The following is an 18812-nucleotide window of genomic DNA, read 5'->3' as shown; positions in this document are numbered from 1 at the left end:
CCTGCCTGTTCTGTGCTGTTTTCTGCCCTTCAATGAATTAATGCATAGGATGAGCCAATTTATTCTGTGCCCGGAATCTTAAGCTCTTTGAAGAATCTATTCAGTTGCACAGTTGTTCAAAATGTCGTGAAAACTCATGTTTTTCTGATCAAATAAGTTCTGTATAATATAGCAAAATATTTCATTAATATGAGTTACTTTTCTGATTCTCATTACTTTATTTGGGCTGTAGGGCCACAGAGCTAAAGCAGTTCCAAGTTATTAATTCATTCATAAGTAGCTCCTTTTTTCACCTGATGACAAAAGTTAATGTATCAAACCTTGTCCATTTCTCACTGTAAATCTAACAGTATTGGGAAAGATGGAGAGCTGAAAACACACACATACACACAGAGACACACACATGGTTTTGAAAGTCACCTGAACCTCCCCTATGAGACCATTTCTCCAGCCAAATTTTTGTAGGGCTAGCAGTGTGACATGGGGGTCTGACCCAGAGGATGACAGAAGCCTTCAGCAGAGCAGATGTTCTACTTCTCTACTTCTGATACCCTCTTTTTTTTTTTTTTTTTTTTTTTTTTTTCCTTTTTTCTGGCCACTACTTCAGGAAAAAAGTGAAATTAAATAGAATAAAATGAAATTAATGTAGTAAATTTCATTCTTTTAAAGTAGTAAGGATTCAATTAATGGGTTTTCTTAATTTTTTTTTGTATTGGTGGAGGGAGGCTTAGCTCAATGTCTTGCACAGTCCTCACGTTTGTGATATGAGAGGTAATTGAAGGATCTGTAATATCTCATTGGTTTGATCACAACTCCTGCTCATGACATTTTATAATGAATATATAGCTTATAAATAACATTTTGAAGGTATAAGGTTGTACAGAGATAATTACACAGCTGAAATGCATTGGCACAAGGCCAAAGGTTAAGCACTTTCCACCACCCCTCCTAAATTGAATAACTTCACTTTATGAAGTGTATCATCAGATATTGTTTTCATTACTCCCAGAGGGCAAATTAAGGTTAATAAAAATCCATTTGAGATTACCCATGTATGTGAATATTTGTGTTTTTAGAACTTTTCTTTGTCAATTACATTCCTCACTGGCTGTGTTTATGTGAATACAAGTACGTAGGTCAAAGCTTCACCTCATGTTTCTACAATTTCAAACTGTTTTACCTCTCAGACATATTTCCTCTATACTGGATTGTGAGAGCCTGCAGGATTTTTCATACTGAGCAAAACACTAAGTGCACTCCTTCACTAACCTGTGGTTTCTCACATGCCCTGAATGCCACCATCCTGGGTTTCACTTGTCCCATGTAGAAGCCATTTGATCCGTCTGCTTTAACCCTCAATCTCTGTATTTGTATATCCTTGTCTTTAAATTTTATGTTAAATAGCATATTCTTCATACAAGGCAATCCACTATTTTGTGAACTCTTCAGCAATCTGAAAACCCTTTAGTAGAGGTGAAGGGGAAGGAATGATTTTCCATTTCCTGTGATAAAGTAGTTACATCTATGATCTGAACTAGCACACACATAGTGGAGTCACCTCTTCTCATACTCTGCTTTTCCAACATTACCATCTCACTACAAGTGTCCTCTTTCTTCTCTGCTGCTGCCCTTCCCCTCTTCCTGCTTCCCAGGAGTTTGTTTTCTCACTGGATAACACCGCTATTTCTGCCTCTCAGCAAAAGAAAGAGCAATGTAAGAAATGGCCTAGTGTACACTAACATTTACCCAGGATAATTTTCAGCCTCTCTGAGGTTCAGGGACTTTTTCCAGAGATGGTGTCTTTATCACTTGGTGGACTTTTTTGATTTATGAATTTTGATTTTTAAAAATCTATGTACTGTCTTAGCACGAAGAATAGTCTTGGGCAGAGTTATCCTAGTGGTAACATGTTGATTTAATTTTTAAAAGAAAGGTGGTTTTTCCCACCCCAAAAAATGAAAACAAATAATCAGTAAGTCACTTTTGTTAATCTTAACATTAAATGAAAACATTTGTCTTGAACTAATTAACATTGTCAGTCTATTATGATGCAGTATTGAAGGACAAAACAGAAAAACAAAAGAGAAATAATGATTGGGAATGGTTGGAGGTAAAATATGTAAAGTTGCCATTTATAAATCTATGCGACTTTCTAGGCAGTTGTTTGTTTCAGGATTTTTTTATTTGTTGAATGAAACAGTGTCTGAACAACTTTTCTCTACAGGTTATTGACATGCCAGAACACAATCCTGGAGATATGGGAGGAACAATGAGACTGGGGAAGAGGAGGACCGTTTTTAAAACTGAAAATTCTGTTTTAAGTAAGTTATTTTTCTGCTCTTATGAATTTGCCTTTTGGATAGGAGCTTTGTAACATGGAAAATCAAAATCCCGTAATCTTAAGCAAAGAGTTAGGTGGCAGCTTCCCTGAGCTCATTCACTCTGATGCTACTATTTACATTTACTGAGAATTGGAGTGTAAAAAAGAAATGAGACACATCTGTAACTCCCAGTGAAACTGTCACTGGGGGTCCAATGCTTTTTTAAAAGCAAAGAGTAAAATGTTGAGAAAACTGAAATTCATTTTGTGGCAGTTTAATTCATTATGTTCTTGGGAAGGTCAGAGTGCTTTCTTCCTATTTTCTAGCCTGCCCTGAGAGCAGTCTCATTTTGGGAAAGCAAAGTATCTGTTGCTGGAAAGGAAAATTATTTGCTGTAACAGATTGCTTCAGATAACAAAATAAAAGCAACCAGAATATAGAAAAAAATTATTTAATTTGCCCTATGTGTATTTTAAAATTGAAGTAATAGTTGTCTCCTATTAATCAGCTCATTATACAGTGGTAATATAGATGATGCTGCAAAGGTGCAAAAAGTAGTTTCTTGTCCATTGACTAAATATGTATTTCTTATATTGCCCTACCCCTGATATTGCTCTGAGGTATTACCTCTTTAGCTATGTTAAACTTGAGAAATGTATCCTTCTGAGCATTTAAACATGACATCTACTTCAGAAGGAAACCAAAGCATAATAACATATGCACATTTAATTAAAGATCTGCAATTCTAGAGATGCCCATACTACTGATCTAACTAGCCTGGGTGATACTTTGCCTATGTGTGATATAGATATGCATATCATAATGTAGAAGTTGTGTGATCTGAACACCTCTTGGAAAAGTTAATAAAAATTAATGTGTGTTGTAACCCTTGACCAATATTAAGAGTTGTTTAGATCTTAAGAAAGAATCATAAAAAGCTATGGTAGTTTAATCAGGAAATCTGATTTCTTTTTCTTATGCTTTACAACTTGAATAGAAATAATAGTTTTGAAAAGGTGATCTCTTAATTTTAAGACGTACACCATTTTTTGTAAAATGGCACTATTATTATGCTGCAATTTTGGAAGATGTTCTTGACAGTTTAGTTCATGTACCAGTGCCCTAGCACCACAGTAATTGTCATGACCTTAGTGTAAATTGAGAGCAAAGTTTGAGCCATGATTAAGAGATATGATTAAATTCTGGTTTACTGCATACCTCTAACTTGCCCTTTGTTGCTGTGAAATGTGGAGTGTTCAAGATGACGCACAGAAGACTGCAAGAGTCATTTGGGTAATGAGATCAGGAAAACAGAAAAGCAAAATTCCCTATTCTTTGGAGGTGCTATGCCAGGTGCCATGCATAATCTATTAAAACGGAACAGATGCTACTAAAAGGCTTCCTTCCCTGCATCTTTTGTGTGCAACTGTTGTAAAACCCTGAAGGGATTTTACATTGCTAGTTCACTCAGACTTCTTTTTGAGCTTTATAATTTAAATTAGTTAAAGTGTGTTTAGATTCTAGTCTGTCTGTGCTATTTCTAGTCAAGGAATGTTGACTGTGAATCCTGAATAAACTCAAGTAACAGTAAATTAAAAGAAACTAGTCGTCACTCAGGAAGAGCAGAAAAACACAGTGAGATGAATAATGCCTTGTCATATTTAAGGTGTTAAATGTGACTTTGAGGTTTAAATTATAAGGAATAATTGTAGCAACTATTTAAGCTGCACTTAGGCTTAAATTTCTCTTATGTTGTATATTCAGGGAAGCTTTATGGTGATGAAATGTTTGTAGAGGAGCGGCACAGGCATCGATATGAGGTAAGCACTGTCCTTTGTATGGGCCCATTCCTCTGTGCGCAAACATCTGAGATAAGATGCCTGAATACTTTCAAAATACTGTAATTCAAGGAGACACACATCAGGTAGACTCCTGGAGTTATCTCTGAGTTAGTTTAAAAGGGATCTGGCTCCATCAATGTCTCTAAAGGAGCCTGAACAATCAACTATGTATGTACATGCTGTAACTGATTCAGACAATATTAACCTTCCTTAAAAGGGAAGAGAATATGATGGTGGTAAACCTGCTCAAAGTTTGATCATTAACTGAGTGGTTAAAACATCATCAAGAAGGAAATGAGGCAGCTCACTGCAGAGCTCCTTGGTTTGAAGGAAGAGCTGCATTACAGCTTTTGTAATAATCACTGAAATGCAGTGTTCAAAGAGGAGGTCAGTCTACATCAAGTGGGCCATTTTAAAAAGGGGGAATGCAGGCTACTTGGATTCAGGAAGGCACCAAGCAGAAGGGACCCTGTCTTTAATTTTTGAATGTTGCCTAGTAACTTTTAAAATTACTGATTCATCTCTTTATTAAATAAACATGTCCACTTTTGCAAATTTATGCCAGAGTTGTTAAAATAAGAAAGCAAACGTTCCTGACCCTTAGCCAATTCTCTTCATTCTTGTATGCATGTAAAAACCATTACAATTAACTGCTACTGTTTGTTAAATCCAAAAAGAAAACAGAACTATGATTATTATTGCTTTCAATGTTTCAGGTGAACCCAGAATTGACTCACTGCTTTGAAGAGAAGGGCTTGAAATTTGTTGGCCATGATACAGAAGGGAACAGAATGGAAATTATTGAACTGGAGAGTGAGTGTCTTACTTGTTTGTAATACTTATTCCATCTATTAAAACTGTATAAACTGTAGGTTGTTGAACGACATGTAGGCACAATATTTAGCTGTCATAACAGTCAAGATCATTTTGGAGGATGCTGTTAACTCCATCTGTGTATTACAATGGGTGAAAATTCAGAGTAGGTTAAGAAAAGTCTTGCTTTGCAAAGACTGTGCATGTATTTGATTATGTGGGACAAATGTGCTCCTTTTCCAAAAGGTCCTAAATCTAGCTCAGAGGGATTTGGCTATGTAGAATCATTGAGTGATTTGGAAGGTCATATAGTCTAATCTTCTCCTTCAGCACAGGGCTGCCTTCAAATATAGGTCAGGTTCTCCACATTTCTATCAGCCAAGTTTTGAGTATCGCCAAGTATGCTTTGCTTGGATTTCAAACCACTCACCACTGTTCTTTGAACCCAGAAGTCTGGTCATTTTTTAAACACACTTTGTGGTCTACTCATAGTCCACAGCTTCCAGCTTAAAGGGTAGGAAGATGTATGAAAAACTTTGCTGAAGTCAAAATTTAGGGAAACCAGTGCTCTGCCTGCATCCTAAGACAGATTTTTCTCAGGCTTGTTCTGAAAGTCAGGAATGTTCTGTGGTTCCTTCTTTTTGTCTTGAAGAAGGGCATGGTGACTGCCTTTTTCTAGCCATCAGGACCTTTTATAGATTTTTATCTATATGCCAGTTTCACAGTGACATTGCCCTCCTCCCTAAGCACCCTCCGATATTCTTGGTCAGGTCTCAATATGTGTTCCTTTTGCTTGAGTATATGAAATGTGTATACATCCAGTATAGCCAAAGTGTGATATGACATAAATATGTCATTAAATATGACATTACTGGAGTATATTACCTAGAGACAGAGACCTTCAAAACTTGGCTGGACAAAGCTATCAGCAGCCTGATTTAACTTTGAGTTTATTCCTGGTTTAAGCATACTGTTCCGAATAGACATGCATAAATAGATACTGAAAACTAAAATACTGTGACAATAACATGATAAATGTAAACTTTGGGACTTTTCCAGTTGTGCCCCTCTCCCCCCACCCATACATTTGGTACAGGTTTATTATTCAGTTTTTATGAACCACAGGATGATTTTTCCTTAGTTTACCCTACTAACCTTCTGCCTCTGTTGTCAGTTGTTTTTTGTGGAAAGAAGTTTTCTGCTGCCTCACCCTATGCTGCTTCGGCTTCTGGACACTAGTCTGAAATCTTCAATAAGGTTTTTTCCTAAAAGTTGTTCTCTCTTCTTCCTACACTGTGTAATTTTCTTTGGTGTCTATCTTGTAGATCACCCATATTTTGTGGGAGTGCAGTTCCACCCAGAATTTTCCTCAAGACCTATGAAACCTTCACCTCCATACCTTGGACTGTTGCTAGCAGCAACTGGGACACTGAATGCATACCTGCAGCGTGGATGTAAATTGTCTCCAAGGTAATCTTTCTTTGTTGCTTGCCTGCAGTTTGACAGTCACATTTTTGGAGGGACTATCCCCCCTTCAATTCGGAAGCCCAGAAGAAGAAAAGGAGTTATTCATGTATTGATTTACTTGTGGCTCTGTGTGCCTGTCATGTACCTGGGTGTAAAATAACCTGTAAGCAGGAAGCACAGTTCCTCACTTCTTCCTTTTCAGAGGCTATTAGGGCTAAAGCCAGAACCCCACATTACAATCAGAAAAAAAGTAAAAAATAGTTAATAAATTCAAATTAAGATAGCAGCCTCCTGTGTTCACTTCCATTGACAGTAGCTTCATAGGGAAAGAGATTTGGTAGAGGATCAAGCAATGAAGTGAAATTTGTACCTAGTTGTACTTGAATGATGGTAATACAAAGAAAACACTGATTTTATTTTGCCGTAGCTAAATAATATATACTATCTTTCAGAGACTGGTCTGAAATAAAACAGTTGGAATACCTTTAGACTTACAGAAGGTTTTGGATCTAGGTCAGAACTGGATGGTTTAGCCAAAATTCAGTCCTTGGTCTTGGACACAGAGGCTTTGGTTTATTGAATATACCAATGTTATTTTAGCCAGAGTTAACTAATTCTTGTTTATTTCAATGATATTAATAGCAGTTAAAATTTCATTATAATAGCAGTAGTAAAGAAGTCAGAGGGAAGCCTTGGGCATAATAACAAAAAATTAAAAAAAAACCAAGAAATGACTGAATAATAGCATTGAACAGATCCAACTCTGGTATGTTGGCTTTTTCTCTAAACAAGACACCAAACTTATTAATTCTGTGGGTTGGGCTTGTTTTTGTTTTTTTTCATGAGTCTTGTGTTCTTTTAAAATTAAGTCTGTTTGTTAAGAGAGAAATAGAAATTTTATTCAAGTTTGAGTAGTAAGGGGAAAACAGCCAGACCAGACCAATCTGTTTTGGTTCCCTACTCCTTTATGGGTATCAGATTTTATTCACTCTGCCCAGTTGTGCAATGAGGTACATACAAAGAGAATGAATTTCTGATCTGCAAACTGCACCTTGATTGAAACACTCCTATTACCTTAGCCTGTTTTTGTTAGAAGTGGCCATAATGTTAGCTACCTTTTAAAAGGTGTGCTGGTGCAGTACACAGATCAAATTTTTGTGGTGCTTGGCAAGGCAGAGTCTTCCATCACAGTGATCTTTAGTCTTCCCCTCTTGGTGGGCACTCTGACTCACAATTCATCTCATTTCACAGGCCCCAATATCCTTTCTTACACACTTTATCCCAGAAGTAACCCTATTTATTTCTCTGAGATAAAGAAAAATTACTTTTTAAAAATGAGTGATCTGCATGTGTCCTGCTAATTTACATCTCTTAGCATTGGAACAACTATACTATCTAACCTTGACCTAAAGTTTTATCCATTACAGAATTTGCCCCACTTAGACTTACTTGAATTGATCATTCAAAATGTATAACAACTTTTTTTCTTCATGTTCATAGAATAAACTCCTACCAAATCTTAAACATTTAGCAAAGACAAAAGTCCACACCCCATAACTTAATATATAAAATTTTGCTATTTACCTAGTTACACAGCAATCAAGCAATACTTCTGTGTCTTGAGAAAGAGCACTGGAGTAGGAAGGCATTTTGAGGCTAAAAAAGGAAGATTTTGTACAGAAGAGTGTTCAGGAGGGAATTGCAGTGTTAATTACAGCACACACTCATATTAACATACTCACCTGCTGAGTGGGAAAGATTTCCAAAGTAAACCTTTAAACCCCAGAATGCTGGTGATTTCATTGAGTTGTAAAGCTAAGGCATGTCCTAGCAAGGAGGAAAGAAATATGAGGAGAGGATTTTCTGCACAGCTCATCCAGCACCACCCACATGTGTTGTAGTCATGCTGTTGACTAGAGCAAAGTAAACTGCGAGAGAATTCGTGGAGACCAGCAAGCTGAGCAGATTCATCTATGCAAGGCTACCATAAACACTTAAAAAGAGAGTGAATGATGAAGTCCTGAGACAAAAGGAAATATGTATTTCAGCATGAGAGTCTTAACAGGAAACTATTGCTCCAAAACATTTAATGGCCCCATAATTAGGGTCCAATTTTAGAATATTTGACATCTGGACAGAAGCCCTAGCTTGTAAGCAAAGCTAATAATAACTTAAAGGCTGCATTACCACTTCTGGGAGAGTGCCCTAAATAAATGAAAGTGAATAAAGCATCTCTTAAATTTTTGTGAGATCTAGTCTGGTATAGACATAGGCCCACATAGGCATAGGCATACCAAGTTTGAGACTGGAATGCATCCTCTGGGGGAAATTTAGTTCTTAGAAACTTGGGTGCATACACCAAGAGACAGTCAAGAACTGACCAAAGGATCAGAGTAACTCAGTGATTAATTGTTACTTATTTACCTGAAGTACTAGTTGGGCACCCAAGTTGTCTTTGTGGTTTCAGCCTTTTATGCTTTATGGCACGAGTGCCCAACCATCAAAGCCCTGCACATCATTTCCTTGTGAATGGTTTTAGGTTGTGACCTTTTCCAAACCTTTCCATGGAAATACTGAAGTCACCATTTCACACAGAAGTGAGGAATGTGGAGGGAGGCTGCTAGTTTACATTTTCGTTTTCAAGGACAGAGAAAACCAAAACTGCATAAGACTCAAAAGTGTACAGTATCCACAACTATGCTGCTTTAAAAGAGAGAACAAAGTAGATGAAGAGGGGAACTTCACATGTAAAGTTGTTGGCTTTTGCTGAGATTTATGTAGTTTTATTTGGAAAAAATTAATAAAAACTGACTTTGGGAACGGTATAATAGGAGTTGCAAAACCACTGGTGAAGCCATGTTGCTTGTTTTGTTTTGGTTTGTTTTTTTCCCCTTATCCAATTTAGCATCAGCAGGCTTTATTTCTTCTTTGTCTACAACCAGCACCTTTATTAATGGCCTGCAAGAGTAAGCCTGAGTGCATTAATTATATTTGCAAATAATGTCATTTGAATAAGAGCTGAAAGTGCTATTCAGAACAAAGAAGTAACAAAAAATATGTAGGGAATTTAGTAATCTCTGCTGAATATAATGACATCTTTGGAGGAAGAGGATAAGAAGCTAAAGATAAATAATTTAAACACAAATATCCAGTACAAGGGAGGAAATGTAGCAAAGGAGAGGTGTTCCTGGGTAAGTGTAGGCCTATGACTGCTGAAAAAAAAAAAGCTTTTGCAAAGCATTAGTGAATATGCTAATGTGAGGCACCAATCCAATGCCATCTAGTCATAGAGTGCTCTTTTGAGTTCTGGGCAAATTATTAATGAAAGATGACATATGAGCTGTGTTCAGAGACAGGGAACAAAAGTGGCCAGAGAACAGAAGGAGTGGTGCATTAAATAAAACACCAAAAAACTCAGAAATTTGCCCATGTGGTGCTTACTGCACTAGCATGGTCCAGCTCTCTCTCAGATCAGCTGTAGAGGACATCACCTGTGAACAGAACAGAAAACAACCTGTGTGACACATTCTGGTGCCTGATGTCCCCTGTATGTACCCCCAGTTGAGAACACGTTGGGCACAGAATCATGTTTCTGCTGACTCCAGAGATGGGATTTGAAGGAAATGTGTCTTGAAGATTGTCAAGAGAGCAGCAAGAGAGAGCCTGCTCCACGAAAGATGTCACTCCAGGAGCCAGGGGTGGGAGCTGTCCTGGTTGGGATGGTGTCCTCACCAGTACCACAGCCACCACAGAAAGCAAGTGCTCTGGCTCCAGTGACCTTCCAGTGGTGCAGGTCCCAGGTGGGGATGGTTGGGGCAGCAAAGACCCTGTTACCCTCAGAGCTCTTAGAGAAAACTACAGAAAAGTTTTAAAGGAAATCCTTTCTTAACCATACTGGTACTTAGTAATGGCTACTTATGTCAGTTAACTTTGTCATTTAAATGTTAGATGTTTACAGTGAAAACCCTTCTGAGCTAGTCACCTCAAGTCTTTTTCTGTAGTTTTTAAGTGAAAATGCACGTTAAGGAACCAAATAGCTCAGTATAACTGTTCTGTGGGTCAGTACATTACACGCTACCAGAGTCTCTCTCCAGTGATTGTAGGGAGCTGCTTCATCCCAGATGAAGACATTATCCTAGATCCAGTGTTGTGAGTGCAGGTGGCTGGCAGGTCAGAACTGGGGAGTTCTGGGTTTGTGCTGAGGGATTCCCAAATGAAATTGTTGTATGGAAGCATAAGGTTGTATCACGATGACCATAATTTTAAATTATAGATAAATTTTTTATGACCATAAATGATCATAAAAATATGTACCAAGAATACGGGTGACTGCAATTATAACCATTGCAGAATCAAATATGCATTTATTCAAAAGAATGTTGTAGTGACAAAATCATTTTAATAATTCAGCTTTTTGGAGGAAAAATACATTATAATAATTTGCAGATTTCCTTTTGCTGAGTCCTTAAAAGCTAAGCAACTTAAACAACTGCAGCCTGTACTAAATTTATCTGTACTTCATGTATCTTTAATTTGCACTGAGGAAGAATTGCACTTAGCTTGGCTTCTTGCGGGGCATAGCATTACTGTAGTAACTGTTTTAATTCCTTACATTTCTGGAAGAGGAGTTTTTTGTCAATTGCACATTAAAAATGAATGAAAGAAGAGCTCCCCTGAAACTGCTAAAGACTTTGTTTCTAAAGAATATTGATCTGATTTTCCAAGTGAAAACCAGAATGTTCACAGAGTACCCATTTTACAGGAGTGAAGTGACCAGAATTCTTCATTGCAATGACTGAAGTGGCTGACTGGACACAGTGACACTGCATAGAGTTTTGTTACATTTTTTTTTTCTTTGTCTCCACTTTGTACTTGAGATCCCACCAGGCAAAAAAAAAAAAAAAAAAAAAAAAAAAAGGAAGAATAAAACTGTTGGGGTTAGGTTTTAGAACTGATGGCCTCAGATCTGCTCAGTAGCTCCTTTTTGTTGGAGTCCACTGTTGTAAGAATTGTTACAAATAAGATGAAGTGAGTATCCGGCTCCTGCCTAAGATAATTACTAATTAATTTGAACACAAACTGAGAGAAAACTTACTGAAGCAAATATAAGCATATTTTTTCAATGGTTGGCTCAGTGTGAAAAAGAATTTCATTAAGGAAAGCTGGGCTTACTTGATCTCTCATCACCACCACTTTCACAGCCAGCAGATTTAAATAAGGTTACTTAATATCGCCAATTGCACAAAGCATCCATTTGGGTTTTGTGTTTAATATTTGTGCACAACTCCTTGTAATTTGGCACAAATTACACATTTATTCCAAAGAGAAAAGATGGCTTACTTATGGTTAATGCCACCTATAGTTTTCCTTCAGATTACACACGATAATACTAATGTGTTTGACATCAGAGTAGATCTTAGAAACCTGACACCAGGGCTGGTTTGAAGCTGTAACACAGGTGTACATATGCCAAGTCCTTGTTTGCTCTCAAGTCCACTGGCAGGCTAACTCTTGAAGTTCAGGTTTCCTTGGGGCCCAAGTTGTTATGTTTAAGATGATGCCACAGGTTCTGGATGTGCTTAGACATATCATTTGAGCAGGTGAAACAGAGAGGCTGACAGCTACCTGAGTCTGAAGCTCAAGGGCTGATCCTTGCCTGGCTGTTTCCCCTACCTTTCTTGCCCTATAGCCTGCTTGTGAGACATAAAACTGACTTACACCCTATAGAGAAGCCCTACAGTAGGGGAGACTGTGAGGTGCTGCTGCAGAAGTCAAGAATGTGATGATGACAGCCCCTCTCTGGGATGTGGTGTCAAACGTTGTGCTGAAATTGGGCAGTGTTGGAACAGGAACAAAATTGTCATCAGCTGAGTAAGTGGTTTAGCCTCTGTGCTAGTGGCCAAGTGAGCCTCAGCTTTGGCAAACTGAAAATGGGCTTAAGAAGTTTGGGTGGTAAGTCAGTGAGATCACAGAAACATCCAGGCTGTGTGACTGCTCCTGTGGGCAAATCACTTAAGAGCTGTCATTGAGTGGGGGAGGACCTGTGATGAGAGTGCTGGGTGAGGATCAGCACCTGAGTGCATCCAAGAGATGAAGCTGGGCAGTTCTCCATTCACCTCATTGGTTGGTGAGCGCCTTTACTTAAGCACCTGCTTCCCATACTGTGTTGTTTACAGAGCTCTGGCATGGTTTTGGGCTGTGATTGCCGCTTTTTAAAATAAAAAGAAGTTCTTTGAAGACTTTGGACTTAAATCAGGGTTGTTACAGGATTATGCAGTTCTTTACAATCAGTTTTATTCTCTGTTCTGTGCACAGTATTTACTATTTTGCTGTGATGTGAAAATGCAAAACTGTTTTAATAATACTGAATTTTTGTTCCATGTTTCCATGGGTACTTTCAGAAAAAAGTAAGTACTATGTTGGTGATGTTGTGTTCGTCTGTGTGCATCTGGCATGCTTGATCGTACTGTTAACAACACTTTCCTCACTTGAACTGTGTAATTGATCACCAGTTGATTAAATTATCAAATTGAGCATTTCACACTAGCCTGATATGACACATCCTTTATAAGAACCACATCAGCAGTGTGTGTATCACACAAAGAAAGGGCAGAATGCTGTAGACAAAGTCTAAACGTTAGGATAGCCAGAATATCTATGCTGTTTTACACAAATTTGGTACAGTGACTTGCTGTAACTGTGGGAGACTTTCCTAACAGAGGTAGAATTTAAACGAGGTGACTCTTGGTGCCATTATTCCTGTCCCACTCTGTTTAAGTATCTGGTTTTTTACCTATTCTTTCTTTGGCTTTCCTTTTCTCTCAAAGAAGAGAGGGTGAAATTCAGGCTACAAAGCAGTGCTTAGTAACAAGCACCAGAGTAGCTGAGTGCAGTTTGTTCACTGCTCCACAGTGCAGTCTCATCAAAGATCTCCAGCTGTGGGGCTGCTTGGCTCCCTTGAAGCATTACCCAGCAGGCAGGCACTGGCATCCACTGATAAGGCTCTGTCTGTCTGGCTCATGTGCTTGATGTCTCAGCAGGAGATGGGGAACACCATGAGTGGGGTGCTGTTGTCTGGAGGATGAAGGGGTGTGTGATAAAGGTAGATGTGCCAAGACAGCTGTGCAGTCAGTGGCTGGCGTAGAGTTGGTCCCCAAGGCTGTCATGATGTTCCCACACAAATGGGGTCTGAGATTCCCCACTGTGCTAACCATGGCCTATGCCCTGAAGAGTCACAGGACTGACCAGAATTACTGCTGCTCAAATGTACTTAGCAGTTCCAGGGCTCCCTTTGCTGGCTTCTCGTCTGGGGAGATTAAAATGTCTAGAAAACAGATTAGAAGTGATGTACAGTAGGGAGGGGTTGAGGCTGGAGGCACTTCTGAAGTGCACTTACATTTAAGATAAACTTGGAGACCTAGTAGACATCACACTGACTGAAAATGTGGTTTGTGGGCACTTCTTTCTCTCAGTCACTGTGGTGATTCCTGTTTTTCACTGCTTTCTTGTTCTTGCCACTCATAAAACAATCACTTGCATGGCAGTTTGGTCTCTGAAAAGCAGTCTGTTTCTCTCAGGACACAGTGAAAAGGGATAAAACCTCTAGAAAAACTTTCAGGATATTGCTTGGTGCAATCAAAATTATTTGTGTTCTAACATTGTGAAGAAGAAGAGCAAGAATTGTGATCTAAGTGTAAATTGAAGAATTGTGAGCTAATACAGTTGTGTTAATTTTTTTTTTGTTAAAACAGTGATTTTCTTTACCATAAGGAAGAAATTCCTTTTATTTTAGCTCTGAAGACCTGTTATTATCTATCTTGTTAACCATTATCATAGACATGCAGCACCAGCAAAATGCAGAATGAATGTACAGGAGTCAAGCAAAAGGAAATAGAACATACTATTGATCAGCTAGAACATTATTTCACATCAGGTCTTAACAGCCCATTTCTTTAGAGGGAGTTGTTCTAAAATAGCATGTTCTTAGTGTGAGCCTCAAGAAGTTTTCTGGAAATGGGTTGCATTTGAGGAAAGTGTTGATCATATGCATCATGGGTTGGAGGGCTTGAGATAAAATATTTGGTTTAGATCTTTATGAATTTTTATTGGTTCCAACAGTGACAGCTACAGTGACCTAAGCGATGACAGCTCTCCAGAAAAAGAGTTTCCTTATTCTGACACAAGCTGAAATGATTATATGAGAGCACAGAAATGGATGATGTTATTGAGGTAAAGTGAAATGTTTTGATACTACTTTATGACACTGATTTATTCTAGACTTAAAACAGCACATAAAGTTAACTTAATTCTCTCATTTGTTTCAAGTCCCATCTGAGAGCTTATGTCTTCTTTCTTGTCTGTAGCATTTAATTGTTTTCTTCTTCTGCTGCTTAACTCTGAAATTGAGATGTTAAAATTTGCTAATTTTTTTTTGGTACATCTTTTCTGTACATGATGCCGTACAAAAACAAGTTGTGCCAGTGTTTGGTGGCATATTAAAAATACATTTTAAAATTACATTTTTTTTTGTGTCTTCAGTTTACAATCTGGAATCACTTCAACTACACCATGTAGACATTACTTTCTATTTTGCCTTAGTATTTGCCTGTAACTGCATCTGATGCATTGATAGGACAAAGACATCCCAACATAAATACTTGTATTTAATCTGCAGAGTGATAAAGATGCAAACAGGTTTTATAAAATTGTAGCTTTGTTTGGCATAGGCTTTGCCAGAGTGATGTTCAATTGTTTTTTTTATTCACCTGTAAACAAGATAGTCACATATTTCCTTTTAGTTTGGAGGTTGAATTTCCTGTGAGACACCTGATCTCTGCAGGATCTGGGCTTGAAACTTGGTCTTACTTTATTTTTCATATTCAGATTCATCAGAGCTAGGGCTGGTGTGACACTCTCATTCAGCTTCTCAGTATTTCTGAGCACTTTTGTAAGGAGGGCACATCATTCCCCTCTGATTATGTCTCACATGATGTTGACACTAAGCAGCTGTGCCAAGCAGGCAATTAAGGCCACATATGAAGTATGCATTTCTGCCTGATGGTCTCCTGACAAAGTAGTGGCATGAGATACTAGAAATTGGAGTTCAGTCCTTAGATGCATGGATTTCTTCTGAGATTTTCAATTGAATTCTTTTTTGCTCTTCTGTACCACATGTTGAAGGTAATGATCCATCCCCAAATCATGAGAACAAAGAACAGAATGTTAAGTGATTTAATGACTTGATATGTGTACATTCAGTACTGATGCCTGTCCTAAAATAGCCAAAAAATAAGTAGACAAAATGTTCCTTGTCACTCTTGCCTGGATCCTTCCCCCCTCCAAACATCACAATGGTTCTGTTTCTGGAGACCCACACAAGGTACAGGCAATCCCACTGGAAAAGTCTTTGCTTTCCTCAATGGAATTGATGAATGGTAGTTCTCTGTTTACTGTTGCAGTGTGACTTGTTCAGTGCTTGGCTGAATGTACTTTTGTGATGCTTTAAAGTGGTTATCAGTACCCAAGCTGATTTTGTTTGAACATATCACTAGTGGATACCAATTGTTGTTCAACATAATTACTCTAGAAAAGATTAAATAACTAAATCCAGATATAAAAGAATTTGTTAATTCTACCAATTAATCAGAACTGGATACACATGTATACTATATATATATATCTTTGTGGTTTCACTTTGGGCTGATTGGTGTAGATAAAATGCATCTACTTGTAGAATTTACATAGGATTACTTTGAGTCAACAAATTTGAGTGAAAATTACATAAGCATGAAATAAACTGAGTTACAAATGAAATATTTTTAATAATTGATTTTTAACATTTATTCTTCCTTCCTCTCCCTCTTTTTATGTTATAGAAACTTGGGAACAGGACGATATTGAATAGAAGAAAGTAGAAGAGTAAACTGCTTGCAGTTCTCATACTGTTTCTTCCTCTACTATGCTCAGTAATTCTCGTTACAGATGACAGTTTTACTATTCTGTAGCAAAAACTATTCTGTGTAAATGCTGTTTCTCTTCAAAAGTTACCAAATGGTTGTGCACCTTAGCTGTTAATCATTATTATTTTGTCCTATATATCAGAGTGATTTCAGGTGAATATGTATCAATTCACTAGTTCACAGCTTTCTTGATCTGAAGGAAGATTTGACTGGTTTCAGTTTGCCTTGGAACAGGAAGAAAAGACACATTAGTTTTTGGGAATGCACTAAAATATTTAAGGGAAAGTTGTCTTACCCTTGAGCAGTAGTAAACCATTTCAGGTTTTTTTCCTTATTAAGTTTGTATATATTTTTTTTACTTTTTTGCTGCTCAATATGTACAAATGAAAAAATGGTTGCTGTATCTCAGGTCTGTGTGATTATAGTAATTAATGTTGGATATAAGTTTTTTTCACTTTGCTTTTATAAGCTATTTGATTTCACATAAATTCATTTGCTCTATTTCTCCTGGAAGTCTGATAATACATAACATAATTCTGACCTACAAAATTACAGAAGTGATATTAGAAGGTGGCTTCATATTTGTATTTTGTAAGAGAGAAAGTAAATATGTTCATATGTTAAACTCCAGTTTTAACACTTGTGTGAAAGTTGTAGAAAAACCAGTCATAAACCTGGGATGTTATCTGGGCTCCAGCTGTGCCACACTCAGTTAATTGCAGTAAATAAGTATGAAGCAAATTAAGTAAGGTTCTCCCTGGGACCATTCCATCAGTGTGGCACTTACTCCTAAATAGAATGGAATGATGTGTTTTGATTTAGAAATCACAAGTTATTCCACAGCTGCAGGCAGCCCTGCTAAGCCAGGGCTGGAGCCTGAACCACTGGGACAGAAGAGGAAAGTGAGAGGTGCTGTTCTGGGTGTAAGCAGCATTAGGGTGTAAGGATCCCATTAGCAGAGGAGTATCATCAAACCTGTCACAGAAGCTGAACCTGAGCTATGTAACTGATGGGCTCTAGATGTTTGGAACACAACTATAAAGAAAAATTCTGAATTTTGACCATTGTGTTTAATTTTGGTTTTGGGTAAATTATCTTCTTTAATTCATCAAAAGTCAATATCTGCACAAAAATAAGAAGCACCATGTTCCTTATTACAGCTTTGTAAAACAGCAAGTTTGAGAGCTATGTGTTGCTCTAGAAAATCTCAGGTTGCACAGCAAATTTGTCTCTTCACTAAAAGAAGCTTTAATGGTGATGAAACATGAAATGCATTTTTATGGCCTCACTTTCCTAAAGTAGTGTGTGACTATGTGCCTTAGAAATACTGACAGCAGAATTGGTGTCACTGTATGTCTTCCCCAATGAGAGACACTGGCTACTGCTTTGTGAAAACTGAAGAATTTCCTAAGATTGTCTGTAATGTGCAAATGTATTTGCAAAGCATTTTCAATAAATTGTGTTATTTGGAAGTGTTTGGGTTTCTACTAAAAAATCACAGCGCCAATTGTGAACTGTGTTGTTAAGGAAATAATTCATCATTTAATCATGTCCCAGTTGTATTGTTTGTGAGAAAAAAACAAAAAGAGGAGTCAAAAAGACATCCAACCTGGAGTGTAGCTGGAAGTGCACCCTTGCCATGTAAGAGCAGTGTTCTGCCACAAGGGATCCATCTCATACTTGAGCTGACAGAAGCAGCAGCATGCTGAAATGGAAGAAGGCTAACAAGCCTTTTCCAACCAGATCCTGGGCTACCTTGTGAGTGTTGCCAGCAGGCCGAGGAAGGCAATCCTTCCCCACTGTGTAGCTATGGTGAGGTCATACACAGAGTGCTGTGTCCAGTTCTGGGCTACCCAGTACAAGAGACATGGTCCAGCTGGAGGGAGTGCACAGAAGTTTGGTGGCGTGGTTGAGTTGGAGCAGATGCTGCCCTTGTTTGTAAAGAAGGGGAGCAGCATCCAAATTTGGATGGGACTGCAGGGTAGGTATTGCACTTAAGTGGTTCTCTGGACAGAGCTGTATCTTACTGAGTGTGTCCAGTCAAGTAGTGCATCTTGGCAGCATGGGTTTGTTTCACTGTCAGCTTTACAGGTGAGGTCCTGCCTAACATACTTAATGTGTACTCCTGAAGGTGAGGCTGCTTCCCCTTATTTAACTGCTTGGAGACATCACCATGTGCTAGTGTGTAATGCCTGCAGAGGTTGGATCTAATTAGGAGACCAGACTTCCTCATCAGGGAGTTCTTGTGGGAGGGTGGGCCAAATGCTACATTAGATTGCTGTTTTTCTGAAGCCATATTAAAATCTGACAGTGTGACTGTTGATTCAGAGTAGTACCAAAAAAGGCTTACTGTGACCTGAGATTCATGGGACTCTGGCACACTTCTGAAATTCTCTAGAAGCATCTAAGCC

General features: G+C 38.1%; 1 protein-coding gene across 2 annotated transcripts in view; it reads left to right on the top strand.

Moving 5' to 3' along the window:
* CTPS2 (CTP synthase 2) overlaps nucleotides 1-17873 on the top strand; it is a 62577-nt gene extending 44704 nt beyond the window's left edge. The window contains exons 14-20 of one of the 2 annotated variants that reach the window (XM_033052025.2): nucleotides 2225-2321; nucleotides 4086-4141; nucleotides 4879-4975; nucleotides 6301-6445; nucleotides 12844-12849; nucleotides 14561-14671; nucleotides 16318-17873. In XM_033052025.2, the coding sequence (XP_032907916.1) occupies nucleotides 2225-2321; nucleotides 4086-4141; nucleotides 4879-4975; nucleotides 6301-6445; nucleotides 12844-12849; nucleotides 14561-14630 (471 nt within the window). In that variant the 3' untranslated portion in view covers nucleotides 14631-14671; nucleotides 16318-17873. The remainder of the gene's footprint in view (nucleotides 1-2224; nucleotides 2322-4085; nucleotides 4142-4878; nucleotides 4976-6300; nucleotides 6446-12843; nucleotides 12850-14560; nucleotides 14672-16317) is intronic. The other variant, XM_033052026.2, reaches the window with a different exon arrangement.
* The last annotated feature ends 939 nt before the right edge of the window (nucleotides 17874-18812 follow it).

Source organism: Catharus ustulatus, chromosome 2 (genome assembly GCF_009819885.2).
Source record: "Catharus ustulatus isolate bCatUst1 chromosome 2, bCatUst1.pri.v2, whole genome shotgun sequence".
Classification (NCBI taxonomy): domain Eukaryota; kingdom Metazoa; phylum Chordata; class Aves; order Passeriformes; family Turdidae; genus Catharus; species Catharus ustulatus.
The sequence above is the reverse complement of the archived record's forward strand: the minus strand, read 5'-3'. Positions and strand labels throughout refer to the sequence as shown.